The following is a 23017-nucleotide window of genomic DNA, read 5'->3' as shown; positions in this document are numbered from 1 at the left end:
TAAGAAAGACCATTGGAGAAGGGAAAATAGATGGCCAATACCATCAAATCATTCCCAACGGCAAGCTAATGATGGCCAACCACGGGCAAATGATGACCACAGCACGTGCCCTGCACGTGTAATTAACCCCTCGTCAAGACGCCCTTCACGTGATACGATTGTTAAAAGATCAGATAACTCTGATGGCTACAAGCAAGGGCGATAATTTAGAAGCTAAAAACTACATCCCCTTGTTAACGGACAATTAGAGCCTAGTTTTAAATGGCGTTTTGTCGTGAATATGCGGCGAGTGGTAAACGTTTTTAAATTACATGTCATTTGTGATACGTGGGGAGCAGGTTCAAGAAGCAGGCGACAAAAGACTGCATATTTTCACTAAACGCTCCACTTTCAAAATATTTCAGTTATTATTGGCTATTATTTTTTATGTATCTCTTATTAAAATAGTTGCATCAGATTGTACCCTGAAACGTTGATTCTTTACTGAGTCAATCAAACAGAACCTTCTGTATCCACACACAACGAATCAGCCACTCCCAGTCACATACACGCAGTAAAAAACCAAACTGCGTATTAAGTAATCACTTTATTTAGTACATCACCAACAACAGCCAAAGGGACATTACTCTTAAATACAAATACAACAAAAATGTCATTTTGATCAAATCAACGAATATAATTATAATAGATTTAACTAGATCTATCTTTCTAGTATGATTCTTGTTTTAACAAAAAATTAGGCAGTAACATGTAAGCTACACAGTATATAAATAAGCACTGTAGAAAAAATAACTAATTGGGGCAGTGTAAAAACAGGACACAGAAGCACCAACTAGTAACAACTAGACTTTGAAAAGCTCCAGCTAGATCTAGAGTCTAGATCTAGTCAGTTAGCTGTGACCAGCTACTAATCTGGATCTAGAGTTGATCTATTATTTTCACTGTAGACACCCCTGGACAGCCAACATGTATTACTTAAAAACATTTAACAAACACTAAGTAAATCAGTCGATATAAATTAAATTATGCAAATTAAGATTCTAATTCACCATTAATAAAATATCAAACAAATGTTTACTACAAGTACAAGTCAACTGTTCAGTAAAAAATGTAATACGTCGGACATGTATTTGGAATTTTTTCAGAAAACCTGGGGTCATTTTTTGTTTCAACAACACCAGTGTCCTGCACAAAGGGAGACAAGCCATGTTACATCACTGTCACAATATTTAACTTAAGCCAAACAAAACAATGTTTGCTATGTATAATTCAAGCTGTAATCGCTTTAAAAAATGTTTGCCACTGACAATGTGAGAAGATGGAAAAAATAATTTTTACAGTAATTATTTGTTAAGCTTAAAATAATTGGGTTCTATTGTCATGAATAAACTGCTAAAATATTCCTGCTGTGGTTCTGTTCTTAAACCAGTTCAAATCTAGCAGAAGGTAACCAGAAGTAAAACCTACACTACACCACAACACCAACAAGTCTACTGTTGTCTTTTCAAACCTAGCAGAAGTGAACCAAAACTAAATCCTACACTTCATCAAGCCAAGTCTAAAACTGTCTTGCGTATACTGCCATCAAACATTAGAAAATTCAGAGATAAATTCCTAGGAAAATACTTTATAAAGTTTGAATCTCAACATAAAGTATAGACAACAAATCACCCATCAAATGAAGGCTTGAGAAAGCATCAACATAGGTATGTCAATCTGTACACAGTAAGTAATAGGCTCATTCCAGATTAACATATTGTTTAATTACACACACAAAAAATAAAGAAAAAAAAACAACCATTATTTAATGTACTAGTTAAGTATGAATTATATAATTCCTCCCACATTCCTCATCAATAGGCAAAAAATAATGGTTTTTATACTCTTGCTACTATAGACAATCATTTTTTTTTCACAAGGACAATGAAAATCTTTAACAAAAATGTTTCTGATTTGATTCATAAGTTAAGATTAAGTTATAATAATAACTTTACTTTAGATCATCAATATTCCTTTGTTTTATTTGAACAAGGATAGTTAAAAAATAAAAAGTATCACTGGAGTGATAAGTTTGACGAAATAAAAGATCCACTTTACCACAGCTGACTAGAGAAGGAAGTTTGTAACAAAAATTTTAATTTTTAGCAGTAATTATAATATCACATTGGAGAAAAAAAATAATACCAATTTTTTTTAAAAATAGTGAAAGAAAAAGTTGAGATAAAAATGTTTTGATAACGAATAAATACAGTGCAGGCGAAATGAAAAGGCAATGACAAAAATATTTTAACAACGGCTGAACGTGGGAGTTATTAAAATAAAGAGATTTAGGAAGTAGAGACTTGGTAGAAGATAGAACAGCTTAGGAAAGTGTGGGTAGAAGATAGAACAGCTTAGGAAAGTGTGGGTCTGGTAGAAGATAGCTTAGGAAAGTGTGGGTCTGGTAGAAGATAGAACAGCTTAGGAAAGTGTGGGTAGAAGATAGAACAGCTTAGGAAAGTGTGGGTCTGGTAGAAGATAGCTTAGGAAAGTGTGTGTAGAAGATAGAATAGCTTAGGAAAGTGTGGGTCTGGTAGAAGATAGAACAGCTTAGGAAAGTGTGGGTAGAAGATAGAACAGCTTAGGAAAGTGTGGGTAGAAGATAGAACAGCTTAGGAAAGTGTGGGTCTGGTAGAAGATAGAACAGTGGAGAAGTCATCAGCACCAGTGTTTTCAATAGCACCATAGCCACCACCGCGACTGTTGGACTCGTGGTCAATAGATAAATCCTGAGTCAGCACTCCAGCGACAAATGGCTGAAATAAAAGATGTTGTTTGCATGAAAAAACTGAGGACTTGGCAAAGTTTAGATTCAAAATGCACAAAGCTCTTACTCTGTTGTTGGTGTTCAAAATTTTTTGGTTACTTTGGCTGCCTTTTTTATAACTTAACTTTAAAGTTGTTTTAACGAAGCTGATTTTGTCAAATTAACTAGCAAAAGTTGATGCTATGCAAATAAAACAAATTACTTTTGAAATGCTTGTGTCAGAAGAGTCGTCAGGTGTAGTTGTATCTGGCTCACTCTCTTCAAAATTCTGTCAAGTAAGGCAAAAATTGGTTAACAAGGACTTTACAAAATTGTAGCCTAGTTGATATTGAAGCAACAGATTTCCATAATTGTAAGTATAAAACTGATGAGAGTGACTTACCCTGTATCTAGCTGGTCTCAGATATTTGAACCAACCAAAACTGACACGGCCAACAAATATAATCAACGTGATGAACAAAGCAACAGCAGAGAAGATGAACACTGGATCAAATCCTTCTGTGGATTCAACAAATCACACTTTTATTTTCTAGCCATTGCGTATAAAAATAAAATAAGTACTAAATTTGAATTTTCATCAAACTGCCTCTAAAAAAGAAAAAGACCAACCAAAGATGTGCGAGTTACCTGCTCTCAGGCCAGTGAAGAAGACAACATTGACTTGGAGAAGTATGACGGCCCACAAGACAAATGTCACAGCGGAGCCGTGGATGTGCTTGTCAATACGTGAGGAGTTGTAGGCAAAGAAAATGTTATAGCGGTCTACCACATGCTTGAACAACAGGTAGATCAAACCTGTGGAGTTGTAGGCAAAGAAAAGGTTATAGTGGTCTACCACATGCTTGAACAACAGGTAGATCAAACCTGTGGAGTTGTAGGCAAAGAAAAGGTTATAGCAGTCTACCACATGCTTGAAGTAGATCAAACCTGTGGAGTTGTAGGCAAAGAAAATGTTATAGCGGTCTACCACATGCTTGAAGTAGATCAAACCTGTGGAGTTGTAGGCAAAGAAAAGGTTATAGTGGTCTACCACATGTTTGAAGTAGATCAAACCTGTGGAGTTGTAGGCAAAGAAAAGGTTATAGCGGTCTACCACATGCTTGAAGTAGATCAAACCTGTGGAGTTGTAGGCAAAGAAAATGTTATAGCGGTCTACCACATGCTTGAACAACAGGTAGATTAAACCTGTGGATTTCAATTGGGCCGTCAGTGCAGTGTAAGGCATTTCAATGACTTCTAATTCTTAGTAAACAGCTGTAATATAGGGGTCTGCGTGGTCGAGTTGGTAAAGCACATTGTTGCTTAACCGAAAAGTCTGTAGTTCAAACTCTCTGGCAGATTAGACTCAATAGCTAGGGACAGCCATTTTCTAGGAGCGACAACTCCAAAATCAAACAACTGCTGCCTTGTAGTTTGTTCTTGGTTGGACAAAGGCTATGGAAGCAAATCCAATAAGAAAAGCAGGCTGAAATTGAAGTCAACAGCTCAAACTCAATGGCGCATAACCAGTTGACACGTATACTTAATTGTGTTGAAAAATCCCTTCCAACTCTAAATTAAGAATGAAGAAGAAGAGCTGTAATATTTATCAAGGGTCCTAATTATAATTGTAATGTCATTTTACCATTCTAGAATGAGTTCTTCATTTTTAGCATTTTAAGTTTTTTAAAGAATATGAAAGCTTACCAAATGGAGTGACCAATGGGCAAGGAATGCTGTAGCTGACAATGATAGCTAGCATACATAGCATCCAAGCATACTGGATACCGTACTGGAAGTCCCACAGGGCTGACTGGAAGAAAAATTCATTGAGGAGTAGAGACAAGGAACATTTACGCTCTCTATGTAAATATATCTAATGTACATACTACAGCTGGTTATGTGAATAATATTTACACATTTAGGTGTCAATAAAAAATAGATGTAGTTAACTTTATCAGCAAATGGCTGGACCCACTGCTAGCCAGAAAGTCTGGCTTAGGGCTGTAAGATGTCCCTGAGTCCACCCAGCTGTTATGGGTACTCAGGTTAGTTCAAGGCTTAAGTCTGTAGGATGTCCCTGAGTCCACCCAGCTGTTATGGGTACTCAGGTTAGTTCAAGGCTTAAGTCTGTAGGATGTCCCTGAGTCCACCCAGCTGTTATGGGTACTCAGGTTAGTTCAAGGCTTAAGTCTGCAGGTTGTGGCCATCTCACTGAAAAAAATGTTTGTGCAGGGATGAGACTTGCTTGAAAACACTGACCTTTCTTACAGCAGCACGCTCTGCCTGGGACCTTGCAAACAACAGTTTCACCCCATACACAAAGAGTTCAGAGAAGCGCAGTAGCTCTAGGGATGTTCCAATAAATGCCGATGTGATGATGTAATTCACAAAGAAAGATCCATTGCCAGGTAAAAAGATACACCTATGAATGACACAAAGAAGTGAAGCAAAGCTTTACAAACTTAGAACAACATAAACTAAATTATTTACACCGATTAGATTACTCACTTCTGTTAGTCATTGTGTCAAATATTAAGTTATTTATTTTTAAGCTAGACAGTTATTTATTTGTCACTTCTATGTTTGTCATTGTGTCAAATATTAAGTTATTTATTTTTAAGCTAGACAGTTATTTATTTGTCACTTCTATGTTTGTCATTGTGTCAAATATTAAGTTATTTATTTTTAAGCGAGACAGTTATTTATTTGTCACTTCTATGTTTGTCATTGTGTCAAATAATTTATTTTTAAGCTAGACAGTTATTTATTTGTCACTTCTATGTTAGTCATTGTGTCAAATATTAAGTTATTTATTTTTAAGCTAGACAGTTATTTATTCGTCACTTATTTATAAGCTACTTACTGCCACTGGAGTTTACGTTCACGGCCTATTACGATCCACTCAAAAAGTGCTTTAGCGCTGTTAAATGAAAAAAAAAAAATTTCCATTGAAAATATAATTTCAAAATATTTTACATGATATAAATTTTGCTGTAGTTTACTTATTTAAGGACATCAAAGATTCAGTGTTTATGAAAGTAGATCAGTTAACAAAAAATGAATATTTTTCATATAAATATGATTTAAGTAGCTGACTTTGAAATAATGGTCATGTTTGTAGTCCAGAATAAGAGAGATACATAAAACTATGTGTTATGTACTTTTAGGTCCTAATGATGGAAACAACACATTGTAATAGTGTGATGTGATTGCAGCAATACATAGTAATTACCTGGTTAGTCCAAGAGACGGTAGAATAAGAATCATGAAGAGAAGAAATATAAATGTTTTCCTCATAATGGCATGGTGCTCAGCAGTCCTAGGTTTCAACAAGAAAGATGTTTGTTACTATTGCCACACTTAGCATCCACAAAGTGAATACAACAATTATGTATGAGAGCACTAATTAGGATTCTGTCTCATAGATATATATGATAGAAGTGGGCTGTAAACATTCTGACAAAATTGGGAATAAAAATGCTAATAGTCCAGAAGAAAATATGCATTTCTCCCCCATGTTTTTTTTTTGTTTAATTGCAGGAAGCAAATGTCTAATGAAACAATTGTTTTGACTAGTTGTTTGTTTAGTGGCTTGAAGCAAATATCTAACTAAACAATGTTTTCATGATGCATGAAGCAGATATCTAATGAAAGAAACAACACCCTTGTTGTTCTAAGACTTTAGGGTAAGTGAAGCTGTTGAAGATGTGCTGGACACGGCAGTGTGTTGGTCAACCCACCTGGTCCAATGTCCAATGATCTGGTCTGACCAGTAGACTATGTTTGGCAGCAGAGCTGAGAAAAGCCACAGCAGAAGTGTAGGTAAAAACTGGACCAGGTAAGCACTCTGTGGACCCAGATCAAAAAGCAGTAAATAGTAGGTGTGTCTTACATACAGCGGCAGTGTGAGTTCATTTAAGTGCATCTCTTAGAAACAAACATTGATATGTAAAAAAAACAAAGGCTGGAAAGTAACCATGTAACAAAAAGACCTATTACAAAATATATAAACAAAGAAAGAAAGATCTAGAAAAAACATATACTTGAACATAGAAACATGTAGTGGACATTCATGTAGGTAAATAAATCAAACTCTAGTACACACATGTAAGTAAATAAATTAAACTGGTACACACATGTAGGTAAATAAATAAAACTCTAGTACACACATGTAGGTCAATAAAGTACACACATGTAGGTAAATAAATAAAACTCTAGTACACACATGTAGGTAAATAAATAAAACTCTAGTACACAAATGTAGGTCAATAAAGTACACACATGTAAGTTTTCCACAGGTTTTGTTATGTCAATGTTCAGCATGTCCAGGGTGTGCAGGAACATGATGGGTGTGGTCAGGAAAAACAGGAGTACCACCAGGAAACCATTTGTGCAGATAGCCACTGTCCACCAGCGCCAGTCTGGTACTGACAAATTCTCCCTTAAAGACAAAAACATGGCAACCAATGTTTGTCAGGTACTAATCATACAGAAACATTGGTGGAGTGAAGCTGTAATTGTGGTGTGTAGCTGTGGTGTGATGCTGTGTTGTGATGCTTTGTGTAGCTGTGGTGTGTAGCTGTGGTGTGTACCTGTGGTGTGTAGCTGTGTTGTGATGCTGTGTTGTGATGCTTTGTGTAGCTGTGGTGTGATGCTGTGTTGTGATGCTTTGTGTAGTGTGGTGTGATGCTGTGTTGTGATGCTTTGTGTAGCTGTGGTGTGTAACTGTGGTGTGATGGTGCAGTATGAACCTACCAGTAAATGTTCTCAGGTGATGGAGCAAAATGCATGATCCAGTTCTGCACCTGGAGCTCCTGGTACAAGCTAGACATCTGGGGGTTGTGGGTTCCCTTACAGCTGGCACGGAAATCTGTTCTGATCCTGGGGGACACAAAGCAGACATTTGGCCACATTGCATGCTGGGACATGGAGTATTTTAAATCAAGCAGCATATGGCCACATGTGGGGAAATATTTCACTAAAAGACTTGAATGAGAGCTAGAAAGATCAGCCTGTCTATACCTCTGGGCCTGAGATTCAGAGGCTAAAGTGATGAAAGAAATTCCCAGTGGGGTCTGGTACGCTGTGACCTTCTCTTCCTCACAAGCCTTCTTCAGCTCAGCTTCTTCATCTTGGTAAAAGTTCATGGCATCCACCTTAATACAAGAAATCACTGGTTTAGTCACACTATTCACAGGGCCATACAAGGACTACTATTTCTTACATACCCCATGTCCTACATATGGGTAAACTGAGGGCAGCTAGGGTAGGACAAGCCAGGTGCTACAGTAAACCAAAGACCCACCTGAGCACAACAGCAGCAGATCTGGCCACAGACCACTGGTCTCATCACTGGACGCTGGCCAGTCTTTTTATAGTCCATTTCACAAAACAGCCGGGCCTCAGCAGCACTGCGTCTGATGGCATGATGGGGAGAGGGCAGAGGAGGGGCAGTAACAAAAATTTATTTTAACCTCCTTGAACTATAATTTTAAAAATTAGGTTGTATAAAAAACAAAACTGTAAGATTAAAAAAGTAAGCTGGTAAGTTGTATCTAAACTAAGTAAGATTGATTAGTCAAAGATTGAAGCTGTTACCTGTGTTTGTCCAGTAAAACCAGGCCAGCGATGTCATAAGCAAACTGGATGTCAGTCACTGTAGACTCTGGGTAGGCTTCTCTGGTACAGGTGAGAAAAGGGATAGAGTCAATGCCATGGAAGAGTTGGGGGGAGGGGTGGTATTAATAAAAGGTTTAGGGAAGGTTAGTCACGGTTCATGTTAAATAGAGATTAAGATTGGCTGCACTGAATGAATGCAACAAGTATGGCTGAGGGGAGAATAACTACCAAACCAAACAAAGTGACACAATGGAAGTGCTATAACATGATGGTTGAGATAGAAAAAAAAGCTGGTCCACTCACTGAAAGTGTTGCAACATGACGCTGTGAAAACACTTGTGTTTGGGCAAGTTGGATATCATCAGTGTCCTGCTCACCTGGGAGATGATAACCAAATGACCTCAGTCTTAAATCATTGAACTTAACTTAACCTCTTCCATACCCTTAAGGTAAGTGACGTCATCAATTGAGCACCCCTTACTAGAAATAACTCGCCTTGAGGGTTTAGTTGAAATGAAAATTATGGTGTCTGCAGCTACAATCAGTACAAATGTATGTGCAGCTACAATCAGTACAAATGTATGTGCGGCTACAATCATCAGTACAAATGTATGTGTGGCTACAATCATCAGTACAAATGTATGTGTGGCTACAATCAGTACAAATGTATGTGTGGCTACAATCATCAGTACAAATGTATGTGTGGCTACAATCAGTACAAATGTATGTGCAGCTACAATCAGTACAAATGTATGTGTGGCTACAATCAGTACAAATGTATGTGTGGCTACAATCAGTACAAATGTATGTGTGGCTACAATCAGTACAAATGTATGTGTGGCTACAATCAGTACAAATGTATGTGTGGCTACAATCAGTACAAATGTATGTGTGGCTACAATCATCAGTACAAATGTATGTGTGGCTACAATCAGTACAAATGTATGTGCGGCTACAATCAGTACAAATGTATGTGCGGCTACAATCAGTACAAATGTATGTGTGGCTACAATCATTACAAATGTATGTGCGGCTACAATCAGTACAAATGTATGTGCAGCTACAATCAGTACAAATGTATGTGTGGCTACAATCAGTACAAATGTATGTGTGGCTACAATCAGTACAAATGTATGTGCGGCTACAATCAGTACAAATGTATGTGCGGCTACAATCAGTACAAATGTATGTGTGGCTACAATCATCAGTACAAATGTATGTGTGGCTACAATCAGTACAAATGTATGTGTGGCTACAATCAGTACAAATGTATGTGTGGCTACAATCAGTACAAATGTATGTGTGGCTAAAATCATCAGTACAAATGTATGTGTGGCTACAATCAGTACAAATGTATGTGTGGCTACAATCAGTACAAATGTATGTGTGGCTACAATCAGTACAAATGTATGTGTGGCTACAATCATCAGTACAAATGTATGTGTGGCTACAATCAGTACAAATGTATGTGTGGCTACAATCAGTACAAATGTATGTGTGGCTACAATCAGTACAAATGTATGTGTGGCTACAATCATCAGTACAAATGTATGTGTGGCTACAATCAGTACAAATGTATGTGTGGCTACAATCAGTACAAATGTATGTGTGGCTACAATCAGTACAAATGTATGTGCGGCTACAATCAGTACAAATGTATGTGTGGCTACAATCAGTACAAATGTATGTGCGGCTACAATCAGTACAAATGTATGTGTGGCTACAATCAGTACAAATGTATGTGTGGCTACAATCAGTACAAATGTATGTGCGGCTACAATCAGTACAAATGTATGTGTGGCTACAATCAGTACAAATGTATGTGTGGCTACAATCAGTACAAATGTATGTGCGGCTACAATCAGTACAAATGTATGTGTGGCTACAATCTATACAATGTGAATGACAAACCCTACCTGCTCGTCCTCCTCAACATCCAGGTTCAGACGGAAGTGACTGAGGACAGCGATGACGATGACAAGATAAACAACAGCCATGACAGCGTGGACCCACAGGATTGGATCACTGTAACACACAAGGTTTATGGCAATTAATCTAACATGACAGTGTGGACGCACAGGATTGGATCACTGTAACACACAAGGTTTATGGCAATTAATCTAACATGACAGTGTGGACGCACAGGATTGGATCACTGTAACACACAAGGTTTATGGCACTTAATCTAACATGACAGTGTGGACCCATAGGATTGGATCACTGTAACACACAAGGTTTATGGCACTTAATCTAACATGACAGTGTGGACCCATAGGATTGGATCACTGTAACACACAAGGTTTAGGGCACTTAATCTAACATGACAGTGTGGACCCACACAATTGGATCACTGTAACACACAAGGTTTATGGCACTTAATCTAACATGACCCACAGGATTGGATCACTGTAACACACAAGGTTTATGGCACTTAATCTAACATGACAGTGTTGACCCACAGGATTGGATCACTGTAACACACAAGGTTTATGGCACTTAATCTAACATGACAGCGTGGACCCACACAATTGGATCACTGTAACACACAAGGTTTATGGCACTTAATCTAACATGACAGTGTGGACCCACAGGATTGGATCACTGTAGCACACAAGGTTTATGGCAACTAATCTAACATGACAGTGTGGACCCACAGGATTGGATCACTGTAACACACAAGGTTTATGGCACTTAATCTAACATGACAGTGTGGACCCACAGGATTGGATCACTGTAACACACAAGGTTTATGGCACTTAATCTAACATGACAGTGTGGACCCACACAATTGGATCACTGTAACACACAAGGTTTATGACAAACAGAGTTTTTCCATCTGCTAACAACAGATTCTTCAAACACTAAGGTTATTAAACATCAACACTAAACTTACTTTGATTCTAAATTACCAATTGTTGTGTGTCCAAAATCAGCAGCTGTTCCCACTAAGAACAAATAATATTAAAAAAATATTTACAAGTGTTATGGGGATGTCAATTTTGTTGATAATTACTATGAGATATAATGGTGTAATCAAAGTTTCAACTCATAGATAACAAGCTTAAAATTATTTTATTTCAACTTTCTAAAATAAGTATTTAATTCTAACAAAATATGTTTAAATATTTCAACCAATTATTTAATGTGTAAAACAGCAGTTTCATCATCTTAAACAAATATCTGAAACTGCAGTAGAAAATTAGTATTCATTTTTTAAACCAAATAACAATAATCTTGATAAAACCAGTCCAAAGCAAATAATAATCTTGAAAAAATGAGACAATGCCCAAAAGAATAAAAACCAACTTGAGACTTACACAGTGATCCCTGAAAGTTGATTGGGAGGATAACTCCCACAGACAAAACTGTAACTATGGTGATATAGACCAGCAGGTAGCGCTGAAAAGACAAGTACTGGATGGCATCTTTACCACACTTGTTCAGGATGTCCACGTCTCTGACAAACAAAATATACCCACAAGTTTAAACACAGAGATTCTGGTATTTTCATGGCAAATTTGCTATCTATATTACTTGTTTTTAGCTAAGGCAAAGCATATATATCTACTGAAGAAGTTTGTTTAGAAGTTAGTAAAGGTCTACTTCATATTTAAATCTACTCACCTCAGTCTCCAAAATGCAATTATCCAACGGAATACACCCTGAAACAATTTAAAATAAGAGTTTTTTTCAAACAATTTATTTAAAGACCCCCCCCCCACTTAAAAAAATGTGGTTTCCACATAAATTAGATAGGCAACAGGTAGGTGGCCAAAAGTCTAAGTGGTGACACACTCACCTTGTCTTGTGAGGTCACTGCTGTGTCCAGGGATTCCTGAGAGCCATGCATTGACCTCCGGTCTCGGTCACCAAAAAATAATGATGTCCATCTAGGGGGAATGGTACAGAATTAAACATACACGTCAACATACAACTTAACCTGTTTAATCTGTTTTAACTTAATAGAAAAAATAACAGATTAAATAAGGATCTAAATAAATTAAATGCTTAAATTATTTAGTAAACAATTGATTACTTTTCACCTGTTATGAAAAACAATTTAAAATATAAAACAAAATATATATGTTATAATTAAGTAAATTTTTTTACAATTTAAATTTTAAAATATCACTGATTTGACAAGCTTATCAATCTTTTTATTCAATAAATTCATAATAGAATAAAATAAACCGGGAGTGATCTCCCCTAAACTTTCTCGAATATTCTTATATAAAACAACAGGGGATGGGAACTCGGGATATAGTTATGATTTTTAATCCATTTTAAATACATAAACTTTTTAAAATAAAATAGAATCTCATAGAAAAAAGTATTGCACACCAAGCGAACGCCGAATAAAGATGTTCATAATGGTGCGCAATATTATTAGTACTTTATAAATTTAGATGCGTTTTTGAGAAATCGGAAATAGCGTAAATTAGTACTTCCCGTCAACGGAAAGTATACAAAATTTAACAGAAGGTAGAGAATTAGATCTTTTACTTACATGTGAAATTTCATTTATCTATCTGAAATAGTACTCAAGTTATAGGCTTTTGAAAAATTCAAAGGAGAAAAAGTACCACTTCCGGTTATCGGAAATCGCTCAAAAGTTGATACGGATCTACGATTTTGATAAAATACTTATATATGAAATTTCATCAACCTAGCTGTAACGGTACTCAAGTAATCGTGTTTACACACACACACACACAGACACACACACAGACATACGGACAAGATTGCAAAATTATGTTTTTCCGTATCAGTGAGGTGTAAAACGTCGAGATTTGTAAAAATCTCGATTGTTTTTTTTTGCACGATTAAAATACTTTCTCTATACTACGTATATACGACAAAGTAAATATGAGAAGATAAAAATAAAATGTATATTGATATGACTTTTTTTTTTTAAAAGGGGTTTAAAAACATTAAATAAATTAAGACATTTGACCATAATTTCTTGGTTATTTAACATTTGTTTCAAACTTATTATTTTCAGGGTTATGAGAAAAATTTCTGATCATTTTGAAAATGAGGACGAAGAGTTATTATAATGTTAAGATCTAATAACTACAAAGACAGATTTGACAAACAAGGGAAACAAAAATGGCAAATTTTGTTAGTGTGGCACTCTTCACATGACTGCTACTTCTACAATATCAGAAACACTGGAACTGAAAATAGTTTAGATGCAAAAAAAAAGGCACGATCTAAAAACAATGTTTCAAATATTATAGGGTATATTAGGAAATATTTTGTCGGTATTAAGAATGGTCAAATACATCATACATTTTTAAATAATATGAGATAAAAAATTTCAATTTGAGTGAAGAAGCTGAGTGGACATGTTATAAAATACCTTAGAGAAAGGACCCTTAAACACAATACTTGAAAGCTTGAATTACCATAAAAGCTTTTAATAAGAAAGTTTTAACATAAAATCATGTGGCAAGATGAAAACCTTTAATATATCATTTCAAATTAATTTAAACAAATAACTTGGATAGTATGGGTTATTAATATACAACAGAACTGCATATATAAAGAATAAAAGCTAAAAAAATAATGTATAAGCATGCTTGGTAAATTTTTAGAAAGTAATTATATGACAAAGTGTACTATATATATAAAATGTGTGATTAAGAATTTGTGTATATTGCAATAGCTTTTAAGATTTGATAAAATGAAGGCTATGTAGAAAATTTGTTAAGAAAAACACTGGTGTTATTTGAAACATTTGCCACAGACAGTGTTAATCAAAATAAATAATGTAATCTTAGTTTTTATCTGTTACACAGATGAAGCTATTAGGTTTTATGTATTCTACATAGATAATTTAGTATGCCTTAAGAGCTATTAATAGATTATTGTTTGTTCTTTAAACAAAACCAATTTTAAAAATTAAGCAGAAAGGAAATAGTTGTTAGGAAATTATTTTTAAAAGTGAAATATACTGGCTGTTACATATTAGGAAAAAGGTTGAGGGTTTGAATGATTAGGTGTATAAATATTGCCATGAGGCTAGAGAAATGCAATGCCCCTGTAGCTGCTGAAGCTGTCTACGCTGTGCTGTCCCCTGGAGATGATGTCACTTGTTACAGACTGTTGCCAGGATGGGGCTCATTTTTTAAGTTTTAATTGCAAAACATGGTTTGGATTAAATAGTTTGTACAAGATTTATTTAAACTTGTAATAATATTTTTTTTTAAATTTGACCAACATAAATGTTAGGAACTAATTAAACCCTCTAACACATTTAGCAAATGAAATGTGGGTCCGGTCATCTCTAAAGCTGTAAAAACTGCGGAGCACCTGGTCTCATAAGATAAACATTGAACCAATCCCTACAGCACATGCCACTAGTGCATGCTGAGGTCAGCACCATCTCACAGGGAACAAGCACAGCTTCCTACCCAGCCACTCAATGCTGCTATTAAATTCTACCTACACATTATAGCTGGATTTGTTGCCATTAATCCCCTGACTGAAAGAAACATTTATTTGAAACAAAAATTTCATTAACAGACCATCAAATCAATGATAAATCAACCTATGCAAGCTTAAACTAAAGGAAGGTGCCTTTAAAGGAAACCCTATTTTAAGACAAAAATTCACAGACTACATTCAACAAACACCACATAGACAAACACATATAAGTAAGTAATGTTGTACAGTAGAAGGAGGCCGTCATTACAACCTTCATTAGAATATATAAACCAAAGGGCTGCAACCCTCTCTAAATAACTTGAAACAACTTCATCATTTCAAACCAATAAAGACATGAGAAACATGAACAAAAAGAACAGGTAAAGATTCACAGTTGTGAGCTGTGATATTTGTAACAAAAACTTGGAACAACCTATCAGAGCCCAACAAATTTTAAAATATAATTTCACTGAATTACTGTTGTTAAGGAGTGAGCTTTTATCTCACAGGAATGTAAACTTTGAACACCCTAACAAAAAGTAATTTGCTGAGCCATGATATAAAAAAAACTTACATATTTAGAATTCCTAAACAACGGCGCCATTTCCGTAAACTATAAATTAAAACAAGTTGGCTCATTTTCTCTCCAATGTTTATTTCTATTTAAAACATTACCAAACGACACTTAGAGGTCAAAAGAAAAAACTTGAAGCTAAAATTGTATATTTTATACAAAAATTTTACTCTTAGGAGAAACAGCCTATAAAAGTAACACTTGTTTATTTTCAATGTCAACTCTAAGTCAAAATAAACATAATTTAAAATATTAATTTATCAAATACATCACTGGTCTCTTAATTTTAGAGTTCTCTCATACATAGTAAATTTACTCAAATAGTAATTAAAGGGGTAGGAAAATTTAAAGAATATTTAGTAGTTTTAAATACCTAAACCTCAAAACTAAATTTCTGATTTAAACTTTGAAATAAAAAAAATAAAAAAATTCTGTGGAAAAGTTGCACTATAATAATTGCTTTAGAAAAGTATCTGTTGAAAAACTTGAAACACAATCAACTCAAATTGTTGACAACAATACTTACACCTTTGGCTTTCGAAATACCAAGGGCATCCCATCACTTTAAAATAAAAACAAGCTTTGAAAATAAATTTATTCTTAGCTAATTTTGTTGTTGATATGATAAACTGGATGGTACATGTCTACTAAACTAATAGTTCCAGTGAGGTTGTATAGTTCTATGTCACATAGACTAGTTAGCAGATAGGTAACACAATAACTTGATAAAAACATTCATCATTGGTGATGACTGGATTGTTATGAATATGTGGATACAACATAGATCTGCGTACCTACATGTCAAAGTAACACCAGTTAATACATAGCAGTGACAAAAGCAGCCATCTTGTAACATTTACAACATAGAAAAGTGTCCATATATTACAACACTCATCAAGCCTGTGTTACACCACTTAATACATAGGACCAAAACAGCCATCTTGTAACATTTACAATAGAAAAGTGTCCATATATTACAACACTCATCAAGCCTGTGTTACACCACTTAACACCACAACAGCCATGATGTATCACTTACTTTTCCTCTGTCCTGTTCACCAAAGCCAAACGTCCATAATCCCAGGCAATCTTCCTCAGTATTGTAAATAAGAACAAAAGGCACTGTAAACAAAAACTTCATATACATATTTTCTGTTTCTGTATATTTATATTTTGTACTTATTAAACCTATACATCATATTACCTTTTCCATTACCAAGTCTAAAACCAACTAAATCCAATTAAAGTTTGTAAATGTAAAAAAATTCAGTGAGTGAACTTGAAACCTACCACAAATACAACAACATTGATAATCAGGTTATCTGGTATGCCATTATACTTGTCATACAGGAAAATGTGAGTTTTATTCCCGTAGCGAGCCACCTCCTGGCAGTTTGGTGTTTCATTGAATGGAGAGCTGGTGCTGCTCTCATGAACTAACGAGTCCATTTTTAAAGCTAATTACTCTGTTGACCTATCTACATCATCAATGAGTGGTTTACATCTGGATAAAAGAAAAGAAAGAAAACAATATAAATAACCATTTAGAAAATATTATTTGATATGTGGAGCCAAATGAAAGAGATGTGATGTTATCACAATCAATTAGCAATTTGTAATGATCAGTGGCTTAGGCAGGCTGGGGGTTAGGGGGTGTAAGAACCCCCCCCCCCCATAGACCCCTCGGTAGATACATAAAGGTTGAGCGGGGGGTGCAAATCAAAAGTTTGAGGGGGGGTGCAAATCATCAAAAGTTTGAGGGTGGGGGGGGGGGTGCAAATCAAAAGTTTGAGGGGGGAGGTTGCAAATCAAAAGTTTGAGGGGGGGAGGGTGCAAATCAAAAGTCTGAGGGGGGGGGGAGGGGGTGCAAATCAAAAGTTTGAGGGGGAGGGGGTTTACAGATGTTTGATGAGCTGTCAGGTAAAGACATATCAAGTGTTTGCATTATCTGTTAATGACATGCTGGACACTGGTCAGTGGTTCAGGGATTAGTTGATCTTAAACTGACAAATAAAACAGCACACTTATCAATCTGAAACTGACAAATAAAACAGCACACTTGTCAATCTGAAACTGACAAATAAAACAGCACACTTATCAATCTGAAACTGACAAATAAAACAGCACACTTATCAATCTGAAACTGACAAATAAAACAGCACACTTGTCAATCTGAAACTGACAAATAAAACAGCACACTTGTCAATCTGAAACTGACAAATAAAACAGCACACTTGTCAATCTGAAACTGACAAATAAAACAGCACACTTGTCAAAATGTAACTGTCAGTACAAAAAAAAGGCATTTGCCAGACAACAGACTAAATAATACATTAGAAGAATATAGGGAAGCTAACTTGTATTCATTGAAAAGAGCTAAATACATTTTATTATAAACTAGTCAAAATAGTTATTACAATTAGATCTAGTAATGTAGTAAAATCTAAGTGAACTATAAAAATATTTTCGTCTAAGTACAATTTTCAGATTCCCGATTGAAGTGGAGAAAAAACTGTGTTAGAACATGTCTTTGATACAAAGAACAAAAATTATGTACGCAATCAGGTTTATCATGAGTAAATAATACTGTAGTAAGTGCTCTAAAATCCCCACCAATCGTGACTGCAGCCAGAAGTAGCGCTAGAGAAACACCCAGTACTCAGCTTCAATAAATAAGAGACTATCTGTTCATTTATCGCACGTTCTATAAATAACTTCTCCCCGCGTAAACAGACGAGCAGAAGAGCATCTTCAGCACGGGTCAGCTGTAAGAATAAAACCAACCGTTTTCACGAGGCAGGTCAGGCTCGCCCATAAATACCCACAATAATCCTGACGTCTGCACATTCGTATGTCTTGTCCAGAAGGCTAATCAATCCATAACGCTGAGATCACGAGTATTTTTACCCCACACAAACCCCAATCGCGGGCTCCTCTTCTCGGTCGTCTGCAACACTATCAATGGAGGCTGTGGTGCGACATTATCGATCCGACAAGAAGGGGAGGTAAGGGCCGGCTTTGGTAAATTATGCCGCGTTATTAGCTCCGGTTGGAGAGTAATGTCCACGGCACAAACTTGGAAGACAATCAAACATGAGCGTGGGGGTTCTAGAGTGGACTACTGTACGTGTAATTAAAGAACCGTGGTGTCGAGGGTGGAACATAAGATGTCAGTATTGATTTCTGATAACAGTGTCACTAATGTCACTCTCTAGCTTCGGCTCGTCGAATATTGTCTTGGAATATGCTTGGCGCAGTCTCATTCGATTTTTTTTGCCATGGGTTCCACAAATGATGCGACTTGTTTTTTTAAGTACCCCCCCCCCCCTGTCGTGTTTTCTAGGAAGTCAACAGTCTGCCAGAGTTCTCTCCACTGGTTCCAATGCTCCCCCCCCCCGTTCACATTTAAGACACAATTTGTAAGGGTTGGAATATTCATAGAGTTCATCTGTAGTTCAGTCTGTGCGTTCGCTGTGTTCTATTTTGGGAGCTGGTTAATACAAGTTTCTCAAGTTGCAATGTACACAATATTTTTGTTGCTTCTACACGATATAAATGCAGCTGTATAGTGTAGACGGTATCTTGACTGACACAGTGCAACTGCTACAAATTGTAAGTCCCAACTTAAACAAAGAACAATCTTCGCTTAAAGTAAGAGTTGTCCCCTTCCTCCCCTCCAACAACTTTATCACATACCCGACCTAATCGAGCACCCCCACCCAACAACTTTATCACATACCCGACCTAATCGAGCACCCCCACCCAACAACTTTATCACATACCCGACCTAATCGAGCACCCCCACCCAACAACTTTATCACATACCTAATCGAGCACCCCCACCCAACAACTTTATCACATACCTAATCGAGCACCCCCACCCAACAACTTTATCACATACCCGACCTAATCGAGCACCCCCACCCAACAACTTTATCACATACCCGACCTAATCGAGCACCCCCACCCAACAACTTTATCACATACCCGACCTAATCGAGCACCCCCACCCAACAACTTTATCACATACCCGACCTAATCGAGCACCCCCACCCACCAAGTTTATCACATACCTGAACATTACCTGGGTAATGAACTTTTTAATTAGTCGCCAGGACTTGTTTTTACAGTTAATTATTTTAAGCATCGCTGCCCTAAGCTTAGCTCTAACACCAGGCCTAACCTTGGCAATATTTACGGCTTGACAGAACAATGGATGCTGGATGTTACCACCCCAGCTTAATCGACGTAGGATGGTACTTTAGTGTGGTATCACACACCCCTACCTCCTAATTATTAGATCTTCACCTCCCTCCTTAACCCACGTCACCTCCCTCCTTAACCCACGTCACCATCCTCCTTTACCCACGTCACCATCCTCACCTCCCTCCTTTACCCATGTCACCATCCTCACCTCCCTCCTTTACCCACGTCACCATCCCCACCTCCCTCCTTAACCCACGTCACCATCCTCACTCCCTCCTTAACCCACGTGACCATCCCCACTCCCTCCTTAACCCACGTCACCATCCTCACTCCCTCCTTAACCCACGTCACCTCCCTCCTTAACCCACGTCACCATCCCCACTCCCTCCTTAACCCACGTCACCATCCTCACTCCCTCCTTAACCCACGTCACCTCCCTCCTTAACCCACGTCACCATCCTCACTCCCTCCTTAACCCACGTCACCTCCCTCCTTAACCCACGTCACCATCCTCAATCCCTCCTTAACCCACGTCACCATCCTCACTCCCTCCGTAACCCACGTCACCATCCTCACCTCCCTCCTGAACCCACGTCACTATCCTCACCTCCCTCCTTAACCCACGTCACCATCCCCACTCCCTCCTTAACCCACGTCACCATCCTCACTCCCTCCTTAACCCACGTCGCTACCCTCACCTCCCTCCTTAACCCGTCACCTCCCTCCTTAACCCACGTCACCATCCTCACCTCCCTCCTTAACCCACGTCACCATCCTCACCTCCCTCCTTAACCCACGTCACCACCCTCACTCCCTCCTCAACCCACGTCGCTACCCTCACCTCCCTCCTTAACCCACGTCACCTCCCTTCTTAACCCACGTCACCATCCCCACTCCCTCCTTAACCCACGTCACCATCCTCACTCCCTCCTTAACCCACGTCGCTACCCTCACCTCCCTCCTTAACCCACGTCACCTCCCTCCTTAACCCACGTCACCATCCTCACCTCCCTCCTTAACCCACGTCACCATCCTCACCTCCCTCCTTAACCCACGTCACCACCCTCACTCCCTCCTCAACCCACGTCGCTACCCTCACCTCCCTCCTTAACCCACGTCACCTCCCTCCTTAACCCACGTCACCATCCCCACCTCCCTCCTGAACCCACGTCACTATCCCCACCTCCCTTCTAACAAATCTTTTTGTCTCCCAACATAAACATAGAATCCTCCCCTCCACATATCACCAGACGACATCGCCTCCCTGCTATGAGAACCCCCCCCCCCCCACCAACCTCTCCCCGGGGCTACAGAATTGAGTTAACTACTCCCAGCCCTCCTACCCCCACCCTTTAAGCAGCATCTCAGACAACCTTACACGCCATTTTGCTGATCTAATTCCCCCTGTATAATTATATTTCCCTTGTGATTATCAGCCAAGACTCCACTTACCAGACCAATAAGTTTACATACAACTGTGACAGCACAGACCATGTCTGTCTAGCATCCTGCTCTAGTGGCTCAATAAATGCTCTCACTACAGATGGTAGGCAGCAGAGGCGTAGCGACCCTACCCGGCGCCCGTGGACAAACTTTCGATTTGCACCCCCCCCCCTCGAACTTTTCATTTGCACCCCCCTCAAACTGTCAATTTGGCGCCCCCCCCCCCCCCCCCCAAGGTCGGCGCCCGGGTACATATGCCCCCCCCCCCTCGCTACGCCTTTGGTAGGCAGTATAAACAAAGACATCTTGTGAGGTACTTTTAAAATGTGGGTGATGTACTGTTTAAGGAACCACCCTAATTAATAAATGTTTTTCTAATTTCTGGCATGACACTACTGTAATACATTGAGTTTCTAATGCTGGTTTTAATGTGTGGGTTTGTCATCTGAGCAAAATAGATGCATACAATATATACAGAACTTTCTCAAAATAAAAACACATCAGTTACATTCACTTATATGAGAGACACACATACATAAGGAGCACAAACAAATAACATATCCTGGAACTTTAGATGTGTGTGTACAAAATCGCTGACAGATTTTATTCTAGGTCTAATTATGAACCAATAAGAAGAAAATACTGTCATTTATTAACTGAGAAAGATCCTTCTAATCCTCTAGCCAAACACCACCAGAAATGAGTCACTATGGCAGATGACAAAGCAACTGGCAGCGGAAGAAGAGATCCTCCAGAGAAAAATACAGAAGAACAGGTCACACACCCTGGAAGTTATTATCCAGCATAGCACGACACTCAAATCCACAGGGCTAAAAGAAAAGAGGCAGACCAAGGAAGACCTGGAGACATGACCCAGAAGAAGACACCAAGTAGATTGGATACACCTGGGGACAGTTGGAGAAACTAGCCCAGAACAGATATGCCTGTAGGAAAGCTGTTGTTGCTCATGTATGTCCCAGGAAAAGGGAGACAGGCTAACCTTACTTACATAATTATGAACCATTTATAGAATTTCTCAAAATACTTTTGTTCTGTTAGTGTTAGTGAACTATGTTTTAATTAAAGTGTCTTATTATTTAACTGATAGCTAGTAAAAACTAAAGTTGCCATTTAGGACTTGAAGATCAAAACTCATAAAAAATAAATTTTATATGAAAACTTTTTCCCAGAGAACATATATACTTACTTGATGAGAATTTTATTCTGGACAAGTAACAATGTATGTATAGTATATGTATTAGTATAAGGTTGGTAAAGGTAGCCAGTAAAATAATGTTAAGACGATTAAGTATAATTTAATTTTTTATACACAGTGGGTTGTTCAGATGTAATAGATCCAGTAATGAAAAGTACAGTAATGATGACATTAATGAGAAATGTTGAAGGGTGACTCATTCCATTTCAGTAATTATTTATTATTTTTAGGAGGATTTATGTTTTAAAAGTTACAAAAACAGTTCATGTACCTGTTTTTAAACAATTTTATTCAAAATTTTCAGTAATAAATATTTAATAAAGTTTAGATGTGTTTTTATCAGATGCAACCAAGCTCGTTTTTTAGCAGCCATCTTTAGGTAATTTTTTGTTAACTACTTGTTAGAGATTCAGGGGAAACCACTCTTATTTACAGATGCTTTTATAGCAAAATTTGCTTGCAAACACTGCTGTTTTAAGTTAATTTCTTGAGATATAGGGACTATTATTTAATAATTTATTATTTTATTTAGACATTAGTTTTGGTTTATTTTCAATTATCTATTATATTTGACACAAATATATTACAATAGGCTTAAAACTAACTACTTACTTGTATTAAAGCCATAATAATAAGTCACCTTTTTATCATATTGTCATTATTAAAAAAGGTAATCTATTGCTTTAGGTATGTAAAATCACCAGCGACTAGTAATGTGAAAAACAGGTGACTTCTTAAATTT

The 23017-nt window shown here is 37.4% G+C and overlaps 1 protein-coding gene across 5 annotated transcripts; it reads right to left on the bottom strand.

Moving 5' to 3' along the window:
- Positions 1-571: 571 nt before the first annotated feature.
- Positions 572-18335, bottom strand: LOC131944446 (CSC1-like protein 2). Of its 5 annotated transcripts, none has more exons than XM_059305053.1 (25): positions 18195-18335; positions 16701-16914; positions 16450-16532; positions 15937-15972; positions 14859-14894; positions 12207-12297; positions 12032-12069; positions 11725-11864; positions 11301-11352; positions 10324-10432; positions 8711-8784; positions 8387-8467; positions 8094-8205; positions 7811-7944; positions 7544-7669; positions 7070-7229; positions 6529-6635; positions 6021-6107; positions 5652-5708; positions 5048-5210; positions 4493-4598; positions 3434-3601; positions 3189-3304; positions 3009-3074; positions 572-2795 (listed from the first exon to the last, which is right to left on the bottom strand). In XM_059305053.1, the coding sequence occupies exons 2-25, from the start codon at positions 16857-16859 to the stop codon at positions 2652-2654; spliced, it is 2445 nt and encodes an 814-aa protein (XP_059161036.1). In that variant the 5' UTR covers positions 16860-16914; positions 18195-18335; the 3' UTR covers positions 572-2651. The 5 variants fall into 5 exon arrangements, with proteins under 5 accessions (XP_059161036.1, XP_059161037.1, XP_059161039.1 ...); XM_059305054.1 differs by having other exon boundaries at positions 18236-18335; XM_059305056.1 differs by lacking the exon at positions 14859-14894 and having other exon boundaries at positions 18195-18334.
- Positions 18336-23017: the final 4682 nt, after the last annotated feature.

Source organism: Physella acuta, unplaced genomic scaffold (assembly GCF_028476545.2).
Source record: "Physella acuta isolate Inbredline_101_S28 unplaced genomic scaffold, ASM2847654v3 ptg000494l, whole genome shotgun sequence".
Taxonomy (NCBI): domain Eukaryota; kingdom Metazoa; phylum Mollusca; class Gastropoda; family Physidae; genus Physella; species Physella acuta.
This window is presented reverse-complemented; position numbering and strand designations above follow the sequence as displayed.